The sequence below is a fragment of the Vidua macroura genome, chromosome 2 (genome assembly GCF_024509145.1).
Source record: "Vidua macroura isolate BioBank_ID:100142 chromosome 2, ASM2450914v1, whole genome shotgun sequence".
Taxonomy (NCBI): domain Eukaryota; kingdom Metazoa; phylum Chordata; class Aves; order Passeriformes; family Viduidae; genus Vidua; species Vidua macroura.
This window is the reverse complement of record NC_071572.1, coordinates 15,070,706-15,092,729: the sequence shown is the minus strand read 5'-3', so window position 1 is coordinate 15,092,729 and position 22,024 is coordinate 15,070,706. Positions and strand designations below refer to the sequence as shown.

The 22,024-nt window shown below is 40.7% G+C and overlaps 1 protein-coding gene across 4 annotated transcripts in view; it reads right to left on the bottom strand.

Annotated features, from left to right (window-relative positions):
• The window catches only part of MAP7D2 (MAP7 domain containing 2), an 81,465-nt gene extending 60,382 nt beyond the window's left edge, over positions 1-21,083 (bottom strand). For 2 of the 4 annotated variants that reach the window (XM_053971337.1, XM_053971338.1), the window contains exon 1: positions 20,996-21,083. In XM_053971337.1, coding sequence (XP_053827312.1) covers positions 20,996-21,038 — 43 coding nt within the window. In that variant the 5' untranslated portion in view covers positions 21,039-21,083. The remainder of the gene's footprint in view (positions 1-20,995) is intronic. The other 2 variants (XM_053971339.1, XM_053971340.1) reach the window with 1 other exon arrangement.
• Between the last annotated feature and the right edge of the window lie 941 nt (positions 21,084-22,024).

Sequence of the window (22,024 nt, the reverse complement as noted above, 5' to 3'; positions counted from 1 at the left end):
GTTAACAGTAATTCTTCTGTGGGTCAAAAAAGAAAAGCACAAGAAATAATCTGCATCATCCTGAAATGAGCCAAACTTAGAGCAGACTGTACAGCTTTATGCTAAGTTAGTCAAAATAGGCAGAAGAGCCAAGCTCAAGGAACCAGGGCTAGGCAGAAGGCTGTCTCAGGGCAGCACAGGGAGATGAATGGGATACACCACCAGGACTGGGCAAAGTGCTGCTGCCTGGGATGTGGCAAAGCAGGGAAGGGATCTCCCTTTCTCCTTGTCTTGACTGAACAGGCATTCACAAAACAAGCAAAAATGCAATCAGGGATGCCAGCATTTTAGACAGTGTTCCAATCCTGTCCAACTGATATAAGAATTAGAAGCTAACTTCTGTACCCTACACAGCTGTTTGAAGGAAAAACAAAGTGTCCATCTAATAGACAAGTAAGAATGAGATTTCAATAAGATACTCCATCAAACACAGTTCAGAATTTAAAGAGAACATGCAGATTTGCAGCGCAGCCAAGCAATGCTCTTGATTTGATCTAGAAACTAATAGAGTCAAGCATGGAAGTGACATGCATGAATTGCTTTCCTTTGCAGAGACCAGTTCTGGACAACCAGGACATACATAACAGTACAGAAAGGAGATAAAGATGTGGACATTTTGACATGGATGAAAAACAAGCAAATACAATACTGTGAATGCATTCCTGAAGGTGAGAGACAGAGGGAGAAAAAGTGTATCAGGCCATGCATGCAAATTTATATGCAGGAAACTGACTGGGGGGGGGTGCAGATGGAAATCAAGAATGGAAAATGGAAATATTGGACTGTGTTAAGGCTTCAATACACTTGCTTCACTTACCTTGGAACTTCATTAAGAACTGGCTCCTTTACAAGTAAAAACCATAATATTCGAACTCCATCAGTAACACCATTTGCCTTATTTAAAATGTCAACGTAGTAAGAATAAATAGCCTTCTAAAACAGGAGCCAAGAACTCTGACTTTATACCACTACACAATTACAAGATCATCTGATTATCTACAGGACAAACAACACACTTTTCTGCTCAGTGGCACCAGACAATCTATGTTCTAGAAACAGCATTACTGCAGATGTTTTGAGACAAACTACTAATAATACCATCATCATCTTCAAAAACCAAAGTTTCTGGCTTCTGGAAAAAAAAAAAAAGTTGCTTAATCTTGATTAAAACCACCCTAGGATTTTAAAGGACAACTTTAAAAGTCCCTTTGAACATAAACCAATAAGAAAGAATTCATTTTGGTATGGAGGATTACATTTATATCTGATTAAAACAGAAAATACTGAATAAGAAAAAAAAGGCAATACTCTCTATATAATTAAATTTTCATTCTCAAAATTACTCCTAGCTTTAACAGATAATTTAAAATCTCTGCAAGCCTACACTGTGGCTACATATTTACGAAATGGGATGCTTAATCTGTACAAGAAAAAAAGCAGAATATACATAGTAGACTGGTAGATTTTACAAGAAGCAGGCTTGACAAAGTTTTCCTTGTTGCATATATTCAGCAGAAAGTTACCTTTCAAATAGATTTGACACTTCACTGTGCAAACAATGGCTAAAGGCATTTATAACAGGCAATCTTTTCACATATGCCAAATTCTGTAGAGAGATCAAGTTTTTAAAATTATTTAAAATTAACATCAATAATTCTAACATGACAGTATAGTTTCTCTCTAAAAATAAATTATACAACATATTTAGCAAATACTTCTATCACAAACCCTTAATTACTGGTTTTAAAAAAAGTTTCACTCACATGTATTGCATAGAAAACTTCCACAGAAAACCAGCTTCTGAATGATCATTAATACTACTCAGAACAAAAGACTTTCCACAGCTACAGGCAGCTTCACTAACTGTGAGGACACAGGATCTGAGAAGATCCCAGCCAAACCCATCCTTACAAGGTCAGGAACTTTCCGCAGGGAAGACTGCCACCCCCATGAACTGGCCTTCCCCAATGCTACTGGGTAATTCAAAACACCTCATTGTTTATAAATTGTCTTCCATAGACATTACTCCTGACATCTATCTGTACCAATGGACACTGAAATTCATCTGTCATTTACTGCTCAGTCACTTGGTGCTCATTTTTCTAACAAGCTTTAGTGACTACTTTTTACATGACTATTCTTAAAACCTTATCAACAGGAAACCCCATCACAGCTTTCACATATATTCACGCATTTTTTGACATCAATCATCAAATCACCAGACAGTAAAGAGCTTTAAAGATGTTTAGTGCCTTTGATGATGGTTTCTACAAACATATTTTAGAAAAGCCAAGCATATTTCTTCTTCTGGATCACTCCACCGTGCCTATTTGTTGACCTCTTGTGAGAAGCCCAATTGTACAAAATATATTCCCTTACAGAAAGCTCATAGGCTCTTCCCAGTGTATCATATTTCACCTACTCAGTTTTATGCTTGAAACCTTTCATTTTTCATTCTCCACTTCTCTAGAGTTTTTAAACCTTTGTATTAAGGCTAATTTCCCCTAGCATCAAATTTAAGCAATAGATCAAGGTATATTCCATTTTAAGAAAGACTTGGACAAGAAACACCCCATAGCTCCTCCACACACAACACTAAAGCAAGTAACTAAGCTTCAGTGATACAGCCTTATGTCTCTTGACTCTTCCTTTCACACATGGACCATTTAGCAACCTACCACAAAGTCTGGCAGGGTCTGTATCAAGGGTGACATGTTCACTGTTCTTTTTATGCCTTTGCCAGTTTGCTCCTCAAAAATACTTGCCTTGCAATTTTAAATTTTTTAAAACTTTCCAGAGATTATACATGGTCTTGTTTGGTCTTATTTCCCCCTCGTTCCTTTATTTTCAATATGTTCCTTTACTCTGCTGTTTAACCAGGTTTTAAGGATTCAAAAAAATACTATTTTGATAGACTTTGTTTTTTCTTTGGGAGAAAAAAAAAATCTTTTCTACTGTAGGAAAAAAATGCATAAAATCTTTAATATTTTGCTCAGAGTTGCACTGTGCATTAGAAGCCCAAGATAAAAGGCAGTCCCTGTCCCCCAGTGATTATAGTTATAATAGTAATAAGGCATTAAAAATTACATAAGGCAGCTCTGCCAAGAGAACTGGTCAAAGATAAAATACTACCTGTATTTAGCAAATTATGCAGAAAAAGAGGTTTCATTTATACAGAGTTTTGGAGCATCAGTAATGGCTTCATCTCCAAAGTAGGGGGCTACACAATTCTGCGAATTCTGTGGCCTTCTAGGTGTATCTGGAAAATAATCTTACATCCACCAGGAAGCCCATAATAAGCAAAACATGTACCAAATATCAAGGTCCAATAAACATAATTAATATAGTATGTTAAGTCTTAACCTTCATGACTACCCTCAATTTAGCAATTAAAATACCCTACATGGATAAACAATTTGTATAATCAAAACAAAACTCAAATAAAAAACCTGAAGCTTGATTATTTTTGGGGTATTTTAAAAATATTTTCAAACCTCATCCCAAATGCTTTGCTGAATGACAGACTTTACAGGAATCCATGTATATATGGGTCTACCTTACACAGACTTTTCTAAAACAGGGACTGGCAATTCTCATAACTTCTATCCCACATTTCTATTTAATTACTATATTGCAAAAAGCTAAAACACCACAGTGTTTGCTTAAGTGGCACGTGTTGTAACCTCAGTGGTCAAAAGTTATAGTGATATACAGTATATATGGAACAGTAATTCTTTTGATGATTAGAATAAGCTTTCAGAGCCAGAGAAGCAAGAGTGTGACCAATATCTTCACAACATATCAACATATCTATACCTGAAGGTGAACATCCTATTAAATTTGCCTGTCTTCTTAAAAAGAGGAGATTTAAATTAAGTGATAAGTGGTTTGAATGATTACCAACAACCAACTCAGTGGTACCAAACCAGCAGCCTCCCGGCCACATCCTGTCCATCATACAAGTCACACAGATCACAAGCAGCTTTCCTTTGCCTACATGGGACATTTCAAGGCACACACCTAGAGAAGGCCATAGGGGTACTGAGGAAGACAGCAGCTTGGAGCAAACCGCTGCCACTGGAAAAGTCCCACTGACTACATCTTTGTGAGTCAACAAAAGGCTTCTGAGAAAGGCTGGCTGAGCTGGGGCTCCATGAATTGCCAACCAGTAGCAACACACTGCTACAGAGGGGAAAATGTCAGAGCAACAAAAACGGGAAAACCTGACTTGTAAACAGTACTCATCTTCCTGCCCCTGGGCTCGCAGGCAGCAGCTTCAGCAGTGCACAGAGGGGCCATAACCAGCCCTCCTGTGCCTCTTGAGCATCCTCAAAGCCTGAGCAGAGCAGACTAAAGCAACTGCTACAGCTGTCAGCATATCATGAAGTGGATGGCAGCCATAAATTGTCTCCTGATATGCAGAGCAGTACATTAGGACAGGTACAGCACCTCCGGTGTACCAGGAAGGGTGAGATTCAGCCTAACTTCAGCTGCCCAAGTAAACAGACACTCACCTCTGAGAGCCAGCAGCTCTCAGCTTCCTTCTCACTTACTTTACAGAGAGCTGGGGTACTTCTCAGACCTGACACCTCCTCCTGAGGGAGGAATTTAGAAGTGCCTGTTCCACTCGACTCAAAGGGAGCCCAAGACAACCAAGGTTGACAGAAGTCAGATGAATTCCTGCAGAGAACCTAATTGTGCACAGTAATGCAATTTGTGCACTCTCCCACCAGTGAGGCATTAGGGCACATACAGGGAATAGCAGGATTTTCTACAGGTATATTCAAAATACCAACTGTTTTCATTTGCCTGCTTGTTAACAGCTGAAAAATGACACTGCACATGTAATAGCAAAGGAGGAAGTTTTTATTTAAATTTTTCTATTTTGTGGGGTGGAATCTCAAAACTCTACATTTGTATTGATGACAAATGAAGAACATTAAGCAGCTGAACATACATCCCTTCAGGGAAGGGACATTTAATGATGACTTTTCAGCTAAGGATCAAAGGCTTCTAAAAGAGTTCTAAAATCAGGATTTCTAACAATTTGACTATCTAAAGCTCATATTTTTCTATTCCATTACATATTACTCTACACAGCACCATCAGCCTTTGGGTTCCTGAATGAAGGCAGCACTTCTACACTGTCAGAGGAACAGACCTCAAGGAAATGAAAGGACAGAACAGCAGGAATGAGAAGAATGGAAGAAACCAGCTAAAGCGTCTTAGCAAAGGAACTGAAATACTACGTATTTAATTTCATAATTATCTCTTTGGACTGCTAAAGAGATAAAACAACCTCAAAACTGATTCCATGAGAACTGAAACATTTAAGCAGAATGCCTAAAATAGATGAAATGAACCCAGTTCCTGATGCAACACTGACAAATTTGCATTTGACAATATCTTCTTCAACTGTGACAAACATCTGTAAGTGTTCATTAGCGGGTACTGTTTAGCAGAGTTTCAACAAATTAACACAGTAATCGTAGCAGCTTTCCAATATACATGTCCAGGTTCAGCCCTTGCTCAAGATGAAGGCTCAGAGCAGCATGAAATAGACAGCGCTCATGCCCTCAGCGATTAACCTCAGAGATAAGAAACAAACCCAAAGAGAGTTCAGAGTTTTTGCAGTTTAATGAAAGCACAGCAAGAGCGATGCTTGCAAAAGGTCACAAGGAAACAACAGCAGTGCAGTAATGCCAACATAAAATTCTTGACCTTTATTTAATCTTAGTCCCCTTATTCTTTTTCCCATCATGACAATAAATCCCACTGAACCAAAGGGATGCACACCATTTTCTTTCCTGTGACTGTGTGTAGAAGAATTCCAAATACAAATAAACACAGGACACTTCAGAAGAACTCTTCTGTGAAGAAGAACTCTTTATATATATGCACACATAAAAACTGCAGAAGTTAAATCTTTTACCAGAAGATGAAAAATAACAAACAGTAAGAAAAAAATACTCTTACTGAACAGCATTTTTCTTTCTGTTTACATGCAGGATTAAAGATTACTAAGTCAATGCAGTAGATGTTTCAGTATGCGACTTCATGCATTGATTTTCTTTTCCAGGAACATCTAACAGAAGCAGGATGCTCTTTTTAAAAGATCCTTTTATAAGCATAGATTTGACTAAAGGAAAGAAAAGAATCAATACACAAACCCCTTACGTTTTTATATTTATAAGTAAATATACAACAGGACTACAATGAAAATCGATGTAATACTCTCTAATAATGACTTTTCTTCACAGAATGAGAATATATATGGACCCTGTTTATTGTTAATTAATGTATGTTATTCTTTATTAAGCAGGGGTTTGCTCAACTTTAGCTTAAGTGTCTTATTTATTCTCCAGGTTTTCACAGCTTCAACACTAAAATGATGAGCTTTAGTCTTGCTTTTAAGTCAGCATCTCTAAAAACAAAAGAACATAGCCACCCACCTTCCAATATCTTGTCTCCTCTCCAACACCTTTTTTGGGTCTTTTTAAAATTCAAGTGATTAAAGAGCTCTATGCCCTTCTAGAACATCAAGTCTCAGTCACTGATTAGCAAATGTGTCTTCCTCGCAAAACTCAAACCTCAATAAGTAAGCTAAGTAGAAAAAGAAACATCAAAACAAATGTCATGAATTAGTGATTTCAACTAATAAAGATTTTTTTACAGTAGATACTCAATATTGGAGGAAAAAAAAAAATCAATCCATCTTAAGAAGGATTAAGGAAAGCAAGACCAATTGCTCACTATTGATAACATATACATAACCACAGCCATATCTTGGTAGCATCAGCTACCAAAGCAACATACTATATGTAAATAGCACCAAATAATACCCTTTTCTATTGTTCCCACACAAGACATCAGTGTGAGCTTCCTACCATTTCCCCCTCATGTTCTTCGAAACAGGCAGCTGCACAGAAAAATCACTGAATAACTTGCCAGAACTTACCTAAGTATAGCTGAAGCAGGGATCTTATTTGTTTTCAGAAGAACCTAGAAGCTTCTACAGAAAAAAATTAAGAAAAACTGGATTCTTTCCTCACTGCTGACATCGGAGCTGTCAATCCTGGGCATGCTACCTCAATTATGGTTCATGTCAGTCATGCTTTAAGACTTAGGCTACAGTAGTGTTAATAAAGGCATAAAAGTCAGATTACTAACATTTTCATGATATAGTTCAAATGCAGGTTTTTGAAACTGAAAGCTTTCCATCATTGCAATAAGGTGAGGTTAACCCCCTGCTGCCTTGCACCTGCTTATACACCAACACAAGGTCCATCCACAAGCCACATGGATGCTCAGTGTCTCAGCTTTGAACTGTAGACTCACACCTCCTCACTTTCCTGACATCAAGTACAAGATTCACCTTTGTGTGTTACAGTTTCTTCTCTTATCACCTTCTCTAAGCATTCAGCTTACCTGCAGCCTTACATTCCTTCTCAAAAAAATGTATTTTCATACCTATTCCTTCCAACTTTTCCTAAAATAAAGTGGGCTGTTCATACTATCCCTGCCTCCACACACGTGTACGACGGCACAGTTTAAAAACCCCCTTTGCCAAAACACATTTGACTACTACCCTCATTCTGTCAGTCAAATGAAACTACACCGCCTTTCATCTCACTGTATTTTAAAAGACGAGACATGAAAATAGTAAGGGAAATCTTCACCTTTCTCAGTAGTTTTCTGTTCCAAAGTTTAACTTTCCATCTCCTCCACGTCTGTGCTGTACAGAAAAAAACCCTCACTCCTCCTGTCTCCAATTTGTTCTGCCAGCCATTTTAAAAAGCAAACACCCTTATGCTACAAGCAAAGTGTTAAGAGCTGATAGCTATCTACACTGAGCAGGCAGTCTGTATTATATACAGATTATATACAGATATTTTACACCATATAAATAGGCTATAATATATCCTATTTTCAAAGGCAAAAAAACTTAATGATATTTTACATAACACTCAAAACATGACCTTATTCCCCTCTCTTATTTATATTGCACTGAACTTTTTGTCAAGTCAAATAAAACAAAGCTAAATAACAAGAACATTTTTATAATTACTTTGAAAGCTCTTAAATCTGAGCCTAAGCAGTTGTACTTGGCCTCATAAATTCCCTTCCCCTCAAATTTGCTGAAAAAAATCTGCCCTTGGGCATGTAAGGCTCTAACACTGGGTTCCAGTTATGGCTCCCAGTGAGAACCACAGCTCAGCAAAGCAAGAGAAAAGGTGTGTTTCCAGGTAACTACTGCATATCCTTAACTATCTTGGTAACTTAAATCCTGAAACACTGAAGGACAGAATGTATGTGCTTGGAACAGATCTGGTATTTGCTGATGCTGTAGGTGGCAGCAGGATCTCTTACTCTCTCCTAGCTCTGGCATTCTGCAGAAAAATCTTAGAGAAAAACAGCAAAGCTGCCACTGCTTTAATGATACAATACACTTGACACCGTTAAATTCCGTTCTGCTAAAGAAATGGCAAAAGCCTATCATGTATGAACAGCAGAGTCCCTGCAAACGGAGTCACAGCAATGTGCCTGCCTGCTCCTTTAGCTCCAGATGTGCCCACAGCCTGGTGCCATAAATCCCACCATATCAAGAACAAAAAATCAGAGCTTGCTAAGTGTTATCGCTGACATTTTTACTTCTTCCAGCAAGCTTTCATCTGACATTCTTCCTTGACAAAGGAAGGTCTCAAACGTGGACAGTAGAGACTGCACCATGTTTTGCCACACAAGCTAACCAGTAGTGCCATTTATCCTTACTATACAGTGCAAACCTAGGTGAAAAACCTAGGAACAAATTAACAGCAGTACATGAGAAAACAGTCTTGCCTGCCTACTTAAATGCACTTACTAGACTTAGAAATTTATTAATATTTAGCAATTATTGCAAGAGTGTATTCAAAAGATTGCTATCTCCAGCATTTACAAGGAATCTGAAAACTGCATACAACGATGATACATGTCAGCAATTCTCTCTTGGTTTATTCTTCTAAAAGTCATGAAGTATACATCCAAAACCTACTGACATGAAAGATTTGTCAAAAGGAGATTTTTGCTTGGGTTGGGGTTTTGTGTTTATTTCTTTTTTACACCAGTTTTGTTTTTCTTTGCTAATCTGGAATTCCACCATTACAACTCTAGTTAATAAAATTACTCACCAGGGCTGCTTCATGAGGTGAAAGTAATTTTGGATATAAGCACAGAAAAACCAAAACCCATCAATGGGTTCTACAGTTTGTCCTAAACACCAAGAGATGTGTCTTAACTTCACCTAGTCAGTTCTTGAAACATAATGGCAAATATCCAACTGCAAAGCCAGTAACCCCACTAAAATACTTTGCAAAGCAAATTAGACATCTGAACTTTTATTCCCACCCTCTTGTCTAGAGGCTTCTCTAGAATCTGAACTGAGTTGACCAGCACCACCCTGAGCAGTGGTTGCCACCCTGCAGCACAGCTACAGCAGAGTAAAAGATCACAGACGCTGTGTCCTAGTATAAAAGGCTGCGCCACAGCATCCTGTGTGTCTGTAAGAGCAGGAACCAGCTGCTGCCTCAAGAACCTCAGTGCTTATGCATCCACTTGTCCTATTCTTTTCTCCTCTCTACTTCCATGTATCATGAACCAAGCTGCTCCTTCTCCAGACCAATGGGCAAAGAACCTTGCTTGTTTGGACTGTAATTGGTTGCTCCAGTAAGAAGAGGTCATCTGTCCACAAACCTTGCTTCACTGGAAAGATACATTCATCGTGGGATTCTCAGCAAAGGCAGCTGACTGTGGAGCTCTTTGCCAGGGCTGATTAGACTCAGACTAACTGTGGGCAAAGTTCAGGACACACCTGTACAAGGAAAGGCTTTTGTTTGACTGTGGCAACAGAGAGCAGCTCTGCTGCATGTGGAGCCCCATATCACCAAACACAGGCTGAAAGCCAGCACTTACACAGGAATCCTACACTCTTCCAGGATTTTGTTTCACATGTAGATACAAATCAAAAGATACAGAGTCAGGGCTTGAAAAACCTGCCTACCCATAGCAAGGGAAAAGAGCAGAGGGATGAGTAGGTTGAGTTGGCTGAAGAAATAGAAACCAGTAAATATTCTAGAAAAGGACAGGAGTCGGAGATGCAGCAAAAGCCACATGTACGAAGAAATTTGGGAAGAAGGGAAGTGTAGGTCTACACACACACAAGAAGCTGCTCTCTAAGCCTCAGTAGAAGAAAGAATAGATTCATCTGGGCTAACAGGCAATGGGACAAAGAAAATTGCAGATGTATCATCACAAACAGCCACCTTCACTACCTAATGAGGATTAATGCTATAAACAAAAACCAAAACAAAACGAACACTTTTTTTTCAGTAGATCAGCATCCAAACTTCTTACCTGAGAATACAAATGAGATTTGAAATTAACTTCTCCCAGACAAGCAAGCAAGCATTTTTGTATTTCTCCTGTGCATAGGCAAGAGGACCATCTAAATGACAAGAAAGACATATTTTTGTCTTTGCTTTAGTATTTTTTATTGATGCACCAAACATTTCTGAATCAAAAGGAGACAGATGACTAGCAGCAGAAGATTAAGAGATTCTTGTTCTTGATTAAACATTTGAAGACTCAGGGACAGATTACTTCAGTGTAACATGCTTCATTAAATCCAGTACCAGGAGCCAAATCCTGTACCACCTTCTCAAAGCAGAGCTAGATGATGCACACTGAAAATCTTTTCCTCAACAAAACCATCAATTCTTACCAGCTTGTGTAAAATTTAACACAGGAAATTCCCAAAGACCCCAAACTGTATACTCAGAGAATGTCACTCTAGCTCTACCCACAAATAAATAGGTATATTTATTTATTTTCCTGTTCCCCAATAACAGCACTTGGCACTGACAATGGTGAAACTACGTTTTTTTACTGAATGACACCCAAGAACAAATTCGGTTTATTCTGACAAGGTACAAGGTAATGGACTAGATTACACAGCTGGAAACAGATAGGGAAGGCTGAATGTTTTAAAATCTAAAATGTTGGAATAAAAGCCAGCTTTTAGCTGCTGAACAGTTTTCCATATTCCTTTAAGAATTTTCTTTCTTGAGGCTTTTCAGTTGTACAAATTTATGAAGGACTGTATAATATAATCAGCTTGAAACACTGCTCCTCAGAATCAGATCCAACAGTTCTCAGCCATTGGGGATGAAAGTCAGAATAGGAAAATTACATCTTCCAAGTACTACTTGATACCATGGAAGTTTTGACCAGAATTTCTCAAGATGCATGAATCACCAGGAGATATCTGGATTCATTTTAGTGCAAAATAGCCATTAGCAAATCGTCTTGAGGACTTTTGCCCCTCTACTTCTCCAAGTTTATAACTTAAGTAAGTATATCACACTTGCATCACATTAACCAAGAGCTGCTCTGAAGACTAGGAAAACACTCCTCAACCTATTTGTTTTTGTTACCTTTGATTTTCAAAGAGCTCTTTGATATGGTGATTCTCTATTTCTGAACAGTAATGCCTGAAGCAGAGGTTAAATAGCATGGAATGTATTTTCTTTTCCTTTCCTCCTTTTTCCTATTCATGGTGTCTTTGCTTCACCTGCAGCTGCCACAAGAAAAACTTCAGAGCTACTTCAGCCCTCTGGGGTCCCACTGCAGGAGGCAGGTGGGCTAGTGAGAGGTAAATTCCTGCTGGAGCCCATCTGATGGGCCCAGTCTCCTCCATCACACTTTTCCTCCACTCCCTAGGCTGGATGGAATGGAGTGAGCTCTGCTGGGGCAGCAAGAGCAAGAATTACTGTATTGAGTGTAATTATGAAACTGGGGCAAGAAGCAGACCAGAGCATTGGAATATGTACATATGGAAGATAAAATCGGGATGTATCTTCTGGATATATCTCTAAGTCCTCCAACCATCATTTGAGGGACTCTAGGAAGCATACTGGATGCTCGCTGTGACCTTACACCCCTCCATTAATACTATTTCTAGTCATCCGGGAGGACAGCAGGGAGACAGTTTGTCTCACTAAGGTGGCCACCCTTATGACCTTGTAGGCATGACTGAGTGGATGAGAATAGGGAAGGAAGAAAACACCATTAGAGAGAAAAATAGAAAGCCAACTTCTAAAATCTTAAGAGTTATCCTAGTAGGGTCTCATTTTATCAACAGCACAGATGCACCATTATCAGCAAGTAGGCACCAGAAGGTCTATGTAGTGCAGAGATTTTCATCAACAGATAATTTAGTGACCTTCCAGGAGCATCACTGTGCTATTTTAAACACCTTTTCAGTTGCTACATGGCCTGTAAGCTTGTCACTATGCTTTAGGGAGCACTCACTACAAGGAGGTTGCATGAAGACTTTCCTTATAGCATTCAGTTCATCTTCCGCACTTCAAACAGACCAGTCATGACAAAATTGGATCTGAAAGTGGATGTGCTTGTACTGTGTAACATGGTTTTCAGTTCCATTCACACATGACTTGGACAACTTCATCACAGATTAAATCTATTAAAATTCAAAGATAGGCTACTTTTTTATTACCTCCTTTGGCTGCATGAGACTTAAAGGAAGACTGAATAATGGCAGTAACTCTGTTGTAAGAACAGAGATTGCAAAAACCTCAAAGGCAGAAAAACCCCAACCCAAAACAGGGAAAACATACTGCAAAGCATGAAAGAGATGCAAAACTGACCATAGAATATAAAAATTATTACGAAAACCAATCTATTTCCATTATCTGTAAATGCCTCAATCTGTTCCGTTCTTTCTGTTTCAAGTTTTCTTTCAGTTCTGCAACTTGAAAATGCCATAAAAAAGCAACTTCTCTCCATAATACTTTCTCTAAACCATTATTTCCCTATGCAGTGCTCAAACGTTTTCATTCAGTGCCATAACCTGGCCTCAACAAGCCATGAAACGCATCCTGGCTCACAACCCTGCAACACAGCATTCACATCCAGAACCTCATCAAAAACTCATTTATGCCAACGGAAGGTCACTCTCTTGTTTCACTGCACCATTAAAACCACTTCCTCTGACTACTGCAAAGTGCCATGTTTACTTGTAACCACAGCACTTAGTGCCACTCAACCCAGGAAACATAATGGAAATACTTATATCTATTAATAGACCATTAAGCATATGGGAAAAATATGTCCTGTGGCTGATGCATCGTATCAAAAATCAAGACACTAGCATGAAACTAAAGCCCTACTGGCTCCCTTCCCTTCAGGAGAGGGAACGGAGAACTAGCTCACCCACCATTTATTTTGAAAGTCATCATCTGCTCACTGTTTATCAACATTTTAAGAGGCCCAACAGCACATTCCAGTTCTCTCCCTGAGGTTTCTTTCCCCTGACACTGAGTGTGGGTCTGCACACACACACAGATGCCACATTCAACACAAACAAGGGAATGAAAACTGGCAAGATGCAGGCAAGTTACCAGCAAAAGGAAAGCGCTTCCCATTTGTTGATACCACCCTCTCATGGGAGGGGAAACCAAATCCCTTAACTTAAAATATGTAAAAATCACAGTAATGATGGGTGGATAAACACTGCAATATTGTCTTATTTTCCCTTCTGAGACAAAAGGAAAGGGCCTTTCTTGGGTGATTTGTCATGCAGCAAGCTTAGGAGCACAAAAAATATTTTTGTTTCACATGGTTGGAGTTTTTTCAAAATTAAATTATTTTACTCCCAATATAATTGGATATTGAAAGTTTATTCCAACTCAACAATGAAGGCTAGTTTATTCAAACTGGAATATTCTTCCAGCTCTCACTTGATCTATCACTAAAGTGAGAAGGCACCAGAGCTCCACCCGGATCCCTTCAGCATTCCTGCTGTGCTTACAACGCCAGGCATGCAACAGCACCTTTGGAAAGTTTGTATCTTTCTCTTTTTAGTGTAGCCACATGAAGAATTTCAGTATTCTACACCCACAAGCAAAATTAATTTCAAAGTATAAATATTTGAATGAGCATTTTTCTGAAATAATGCAGAGCCTTGATGGCTTCTGCTTGGCATGAGACAAGTAATTTGATAATTCATATAGATTGAACTGGGCAAGGCGTACTTGCAGATCTTCCTAAATGAACATAAAACCACAATGCATCCTCCAGCATCTGGCACCAAAACAGACAAAATTCTACCGAGTGTAGTAGCATTACTACTGTGTTCCTGAAGATTTTTTAATATGATTTTACAGTGGCATCCACAAATTGATATATGGTATCATGTATTTTTATCTAACACACCCATTCCCATCCTATCAAAATCTCAGAAGTGATAAATTCTCACTCATTTATTGAAATCCCTACTGACGGGCTCCCCCCCAGATTGGGGTGACCCTGGGAGGTAGTAAAGTCTCTCCTCCAACCCGTGCCTTCAAAGAAAGACTCAGTAGTCTTCAGTCCTCCGCTCTCAAGGCAGTTTATTGCATGTTATCTCAAGGCACACAGACTCCCTGGCATTCTCTCTGACTCCATCTCCCTCTGCGTCTCTCTTGCCCAAGGGACTGGTGCCATCTTTTATATCACACAGTATGTATTAAATGTTTATAGTTTTTCCCCAATGCCTATCACCTATATTGAACAGTGACTTTCTACTCTAAACCAATCTGTGAGTGCCAACATCACCAAGAACATGGAGGATAGGAAAGAGAAAGAAGGAGGACAGGGCACACCCAAATCCCTCCATCTTAGAACCTCTGACCCCCATGTACAAAACTCAGAGCCCTCTGTACAAGGCCTAAAACCCCCCTGTACAGCACTCAAAAATCCTTCCTTTCACTTTGTGACTACTTCTATTATAATATCTAAACTTTTGTGATTTCTTGTTCTTCCTGCAAGGTTGGTAAATTGTTCCATGGGTCAAATTCAAAACCACAGGGATTTCTGGCTGCCTGCCAGGGTCTCAGATACTTCTGACCTGGACCCGGAACATCCAAGAGTATCTGAGAGACACCTTGGGTTCCGACACCCTACTAGGAAAAAGAAGTATCCAAGAGAAACTATTCAACAAAGAGAACTAGATTAATGAAGCTTCATATAATTTCTTCTAAACTGGTTGAATGCACAACACACCTGTGATGGTGTTAAGGTTACAGGGCATAAAATCCATTTTCCTTTTTGTGCAAGCAGATGTATTACCATGCACAAAGCCAACAAGGCACCTGGCTCTGGCACAAAGTAACAATGCAGAAAACACCCCAGACTAAAATGCTCATCCTATGACACCAAGTTAATATATATTCCATGGACTAGTTCTCTTGGAAGGCAAATTCAAGTACTCAGGAATACAAAACAATACATGTAATTACTAGTGAAGGGGTTGACTTCAAAAGCTTGGACAATTTCACCCATTTCTGTACTCAAAATACAGAAAAATGGGAGTTTACAGATTTTTCACAAACCAGAAAAAAGGATTTGAATGACCAACACTGCATCAAATGTGTATTTACTCTTGTAAGGAAAAACAGAGCTCAAAAAGTTAAATATTATATGATGCACAGGAAACAATCTTCTGTTAAATCATTAGAAGAAATTGAGTTCAGCATTGTTTTTCCAACTGGTCCAATAAAAAAGCACGTACATGTAACACTGGAACACAAAAAGCTGCATTTTACACATTGTAAAGGAACGAATAAAACAAAAGTGAAACACTAATACCAAAAGTTTGCTACTGGCATCTTTATGCCAAGAAAAGTAACATGAAAACACAGTGAGAAAACAAACTTCGGCACACAGAGAAAAACAGTTTAAAGCAAGCTCACGCCCAAGCAAACAGCTACCACAGCACAACTGTGCAAACCCTGCACAACATTAGGAATACCTCTGCTATTCATCACTGCTTTGGACCTTCTCACTGAAAAGCTGCTAAAACAACAAACGCCTGCTGTGTAACTGAAGTTTATGCAAAGATCACAGAAATGCTTTATCAATCTCAGCAAAGCAGACGTTTGTCTGCAGCACCTCAATACTACAAGAATAATCAGCTCCCCCTCGATCAAAGGAAAGCAGACACAAACACATGAAAGAAGCAGCAAAAACCTTCAGATATTCAAGTGCAAAAGCAAAACTTACGACCCAGAATTTAGGGCAAAACAGTTTGATCTGGCATTTGGCAAACAAAGATGACATGCACACACATAATACATTAAATGAAAAGAAGCACAATACTTCACAAAACTTCAGATCACAGAGGGCATAGATATTAAATAATTATGGGAAAATGTAACCACTGTGGGTAATGTATTTAAGAGTTACAAGAAGAAAATTATGAAAACTAAGAATGTGACCAACAAGCATTTGAATATATTAGTCCATTACAACTGCAACAAGCCTGAAATGTACATGCATTATATATGTACATACATAGAGGACAACTCAAAGCCAGAAGTAATTCCATATGAAACATTTGAATTACTATTTAACTACAACAAGAAGTACTTTACTAAGATTCTTACAACATTCAGATCCACAGAGAGTGCTAGGGGTTTAGGATCTTGCCAGCTTCATGACACAAATGAAGAAAAACAATAGTGTATTATTTGAATGACAAAGTCTGTCAGATGCATTAGTCTTTTAAACAACATAACTATAATCTTGAGGGGGGTTTTAACGGTTAGATAGATTTCCACTTTGTGAAACACACTTATCTCTTATCTTTATACAGTGACACATCATCATCATTAATCATTGTGGAGATAAGTGAAAGGTATTTCTAAATATCCTATCTAAAGTCAGTCCAGGGTAATGTGACTACCCAAGATTTCCAGTCACTTTTTTCACTGGGTAAGCTGCTTTAACAAGTATATTGGGAAAACTGATACATACCATGTTCCTACATGCACTAATTCCAGGCATAGAAAATACACCAGTAATATATCAAGTTGTGATGAAAATACCAAACACGAGTAAATTACAGCAAAATAACTCGGAAATTATGTAAAATTACCTAAAACAGGTAGATTAAAATAAACCCTGTGACAGTACTGAACTTTGGTTTTGATTATTCCAATAACCTTGACTGAGCATTACTACTCCTTCCACTATTTAAGCATATTATCCAGATTTTCCCTCTCAACCAGTAGATGTCCACAAGAAAGTTAAATCTGAGTGTGTAATACAAGTAACTAAATGCAGTTAGCATTCCCAAAATTTGTATTAGCTTCCTGATCAGCTTCATCTCTCTCCAACCTGTACAGTCCAGTTATTTATAAAAATTCCATAAAACACTCTTAAACGAAAAAAAGCATTATATAAATTGATGTAGAATCTGAACTGAGGATTATTGCTACTAGGATCTGCTCAACAGCTTGAGCCAGTCACAAACAAAGGGCTGGAAGGTGCAAACGCCCTATCAGAGAGCTGGTGCAAAAACCTGATTTCATGAGCAGTGGTCAAGAAAACTAAAAGAGAAGAGCCAAACAAGCTACTCAATAATCCTGACACTGGGACCTTCTTGCAAAGGTGAAATACACAAAAAGGAAATAAGATGATTTTTTCCAATCACTTAAGCAGTCCAAAATTGAACAGAATTTAAAGCCCTGCCCTATTCTGTAGCCTTAGAAAGCATTTGTAAGTGAATGCCAGATACAAGATTTTTAAAGAATTTCCCCTGTCAGTTTTGGTTTACATACATTGAATGATGGATAACCACGAAAGTTGTATTTGTATTTTACTTATTCATGAGATTTAAAAAACCCTTACTACATAAATCTTCATACAGTATCATCAACATGATGATCTCAAAATAATCTCGAAATAATTCCCCAATGTTTAAAAAAGCATTCCCGATGCCTTTCCACTGCTATGGATACACCAGCCACCAAAGCAAATGTAGGTACTATACAACGCTGCCCTATAAACACTAAAGTTTTCAGATGCTTTGCTTTCCTAACCCGTGCATTTCAAGTGATACACCTTCCTTTTACTTCTGCAGTCCTGGAATTCAAAGGCAAGACATTTTTCTTCACTGTTTAGTGAAAGAAGAGGTTTGAATTTTCTTTATTAAGGACAAAGTCAATACTTTAAATACCAAAACAGTAACCTTGAGAGGATGCAGTGTATTAAACTGACCTGAACTAAAGCCAATACTTGCAAATGGTAATATCACATGAAAAGCAGCACATGAATTAACCTTGGGGATAAACAACCTTGAGTGTCCATATATAAGAGAAAACAGTACAGTACAAAAAGAAGACTGTAAGTACACATTGTTTAAATCATTTTGGCCTATGAGAAATCACTTGGAAAAGCAATAAGATCAAGAAGAAAAACCCACACAATATTTTTAAAGGAATCCACATATTAATTCCTTTCACACAAACTGGTTTTGATATACAGTGTAGGATGGCACACACATAATTTTTTCTCTTAAATTGTTTTAGGCATGACCATGTTTTCTATAAGGAAAAAACTCTAAACAATCAAGAAGCACATTTTACTCTGAAAATCAAAGTGTACAGTATTTCAACCTCCTAGCACATACTTTAAGCAAATCTCACCAGGCAGTAAAAAGGAAGACGAGAGATTCAATACTGAGCCACTTGTCCTTCAAATGCTCTTTAGTCATTACCTTTACTACAGACAGCAGCAGCAATAATGCCTACATTTTGGCCACCTAACACTCTCCCTGACAAGAAGATTCCTACAGTGCTATTGTTTGCCTCATGCTTTTGATTTTTGGCAAAGGGATATAATTGAGTTCTACAAATATTATTTTCTTGTGCCACAGAATTTTGCTCCTTCTTTGCAGAATTATAAGCAATTTAACAATATTCTCTCCTCTAGTAGTCAAGAGATGCAAAAAAAATTCCCTTATTGCAGGCTTTTTTATTACAGCTTGGTCTGGGCAGACAGTCTGAAGTGCCTTGCTTGCACTGCCATCCTAGCAATTCCCCCAGCACTGAGGATCCCACAGATCAAAACTCAGATGCTGCAAGAGAACTACAGTTTGGGAAGGGGAATGGTGGCTACAGTCACTGCCTGTTGTTGGGGCAGCACCCTTTTGGAGAACAACACCATGGGAATGAGCATTTTACTCTGGAACAGAGGTAAGATTCATCCTATCCCTATGACCAAGATGAGGACTCCAGGACCAAGACATAAATACAAACATGAATTAAGAGAGCATCATTTCCACATCCACATGAATGATTCACTTTAGTAGCTGTTGTGCTTGTTACAGAATTGGCAAGTCCCACAAAAAAGAGCCTCATTCTCTGCTGCAGGAGATCAAATGCCATCCATACTGCTGTCCGCAACACACGCCACAAAATCTTTTACACCACATAATGTATTATCTTCTAGCAGACAATTCAAATAACATATTTGGCCAAGACCACTCTATACTACCTTCCTTGGGCATTAGTGCTCAAATGCCAATGCTTGACCACAAGTAATTACATCTGTCTGTGCTGTCCATGCCCTACAACACACAACTCATTTGATATCATCTTCAATTAGAGTACATGCTACCTTTTCTGTGGATTCCCAATCTCATACAGGGTGAAAAATAGATTTTGTACTGGTCAATATAAAGAGTGAAGGTTTCTTGCAACATTTGCCTCTGAAGTTAGAATGCATAAACTTTAAAAAAAAAAAAAAGTCTGGGCAGAGTGCAAGTGAATTCCCTATGTTTTAGAAAAGAGGTTAAAAAAATCTTCACAAATATGAATTCTGAGCATTTATTTCCTCCTGTCTTCCATGTGAAACCCTAAAAAATGGAGACCCAAGCCCTAGAAGTGTCTGACTGCTCAATAGCAACAGCCTTTCAACAAAAGCTGCAACTGCTGAGCATGTGGAGAAGGGTGAAAAACAGCAAACACAGGTATTCCCAGCTCCTTCCCTGGCTCCTCACACTGTGTAACCTCAGAGAAGTCAAAGTCTCAGATTCCCACTCCATAAATTTGGAAGAGTAATCCTTCTTTATCTCCCAAAGTAATTGTAAAACTACTTTTAGTCACTACAGTAGCTTAGGACAAATGGGGAAATTAATTCCCTCTTATGCACCAGGTTTAGATGTTTTACCATCCACAAAGCAGAGGTTCAATGCCAGATAATTAAGGTAAAAGTGTAAAGAGCACCTGCATAACACCTTAATCACGACTCATCTCATACTCGAGCCCAGGGGAAGTCATGTGAAGAAGGAGCAGCCAGACCCAGCCTAACACCTACGTGTGAAGCCAAGAGCCAAGGTCACGACCACCAGCCTTGGCCCCAACATCTCACGGTGCTGGAGGGATTGATCCCATGCCAGGTGCTGCTCCACACATACAGCACAGCAACCTCCACCACATCTCACACACCCTTTTCATCCTCGGAAATTAAAAGTTATGTTCGCCGAGCAGCGAGGAGGGACCTTAACCAGGAGCCGTGCCTACATAAGGGCTCTGCGTGCGGTGTTCACGCCCGATACCCGCTCAACCAGTTTGCTGCCCGGGTTGGGCAGCACCGGCACAGGCAGGCCCAGGCACCGCCGCGAACGAGGTTTACAAATCGCTGCCTCCCCGCTCTGCACTTCGGGGCACAGCCGAGCTGCCGCCCGCCCCGGCAGCACCGCCGGCGGCCCGGGAAATCGCGGCGGCACAAAAGCCACCTCACGGCAAACACCTCCCGAACCACAAAGGGCAAGGACGAGGTTCGCGGGAGCCTCGGGCGGGATCCGCTCCGTGTCCCCTCGGGAGCGGCCGCCCGGCGCCGGCACCGCCGCGGCTCCCGCCGGGAGCGGCCGCCCCATCGCTCCGAGATGGCGGCCGGACCGGCGGCACCTGCCAGGGAGCGACCCCCGCCTGCGCCCTCCCCGGGGCTCGGGCAGCGCCGGCCCCGGGCGGCGAGAGATGGGACGGGACGGGACGGCGGCGGAGGAAGCCGCGGGATGCGGGCGGGGGAGCCGCCGTCCCCCGGCACGTAGCGGGGCCGCGGCCCCATCCCTTACCTGTGGCCCGCGGGTGGCTGCGCGCAGCCCCCGGCTCCGCCATCTTCCCCGCCGGTGCCGCCGCCGCGTCCCGCCGGGGCCGGCTGGGCTTGCTGCGCCCGCGGCCGCCGCACAGGCGCAGTGCCCGCCCCGGCACCTGACGGCGCGGCGAAGGGAGGCAGGGGAGGGGCGGGCCGCGGCCGGGCCCGCACGGCGGGGCGGGCCCGCTGCCCAGGTGGGGCCGCGCCCCGCCCTCAGCGCTCCGGCGGCGGGGCTGCGATCGGGCGGGGGGCGGCCGAGCGGCGCTTCGGTGCCCGGGCGCGTTCACTCGGGTTATCCCCGAGAGCCAAACAACGCGCTCTCTCCGGCTTCCCGGGCCGATCCGGCCGTTTGCCCAGATTTTTCCATCCAGGTGTTTGCGTCCGCTGTTTGCAGCCTCGTGCGGCCTCGGATGAATCGATGGCACCGGGGAAAGGCACAGCCGTGTCCTTCCCATCCAGCTACGGTCGCGGTTCCCCCACGGGGTCCCTTCGGGCCGGGCTGGCCCTGCAGCGGCAGGACCACTTTGTACTCGGTTTTAGAAGGGGAGAAATTAAACATAATCTTTGTTTCTCCTCATCACTCTAGCAGTTGAACTCCCCTCCCCAAAATTTTAATACACACCTTGTATACTTCTTTTGCTTCCCGATTTTGCCGTTTTGCTGTTTCCGGACCGTGTTAGGACACAGCGGTGCTGGGGAAGCGCGCACAGCCCCAGGGCTCGTGGCTTTGTGGCAGCTCCTGCTCAAAACGTTGCCAGAACTGGTGTTATATGTCAAACACCTTATTGACCCATCTTCACTGCCAGTTTACCAAAATTTAAATGTATGATATATTTAATCCTTCCACTTTTCATTCTTACTTCTTTTGTTTTCTTCTGTTTGCTAAGCCTTTATATTCTTCACCTGAAAGAAGAATATTGACTATGAGAGGAAGGAGGAGGACAGCATTTACTTTGGTATTCCTGATGTGTCTCCTAGTAAATCACTGTTTCCTAAGAGGCAATTATTC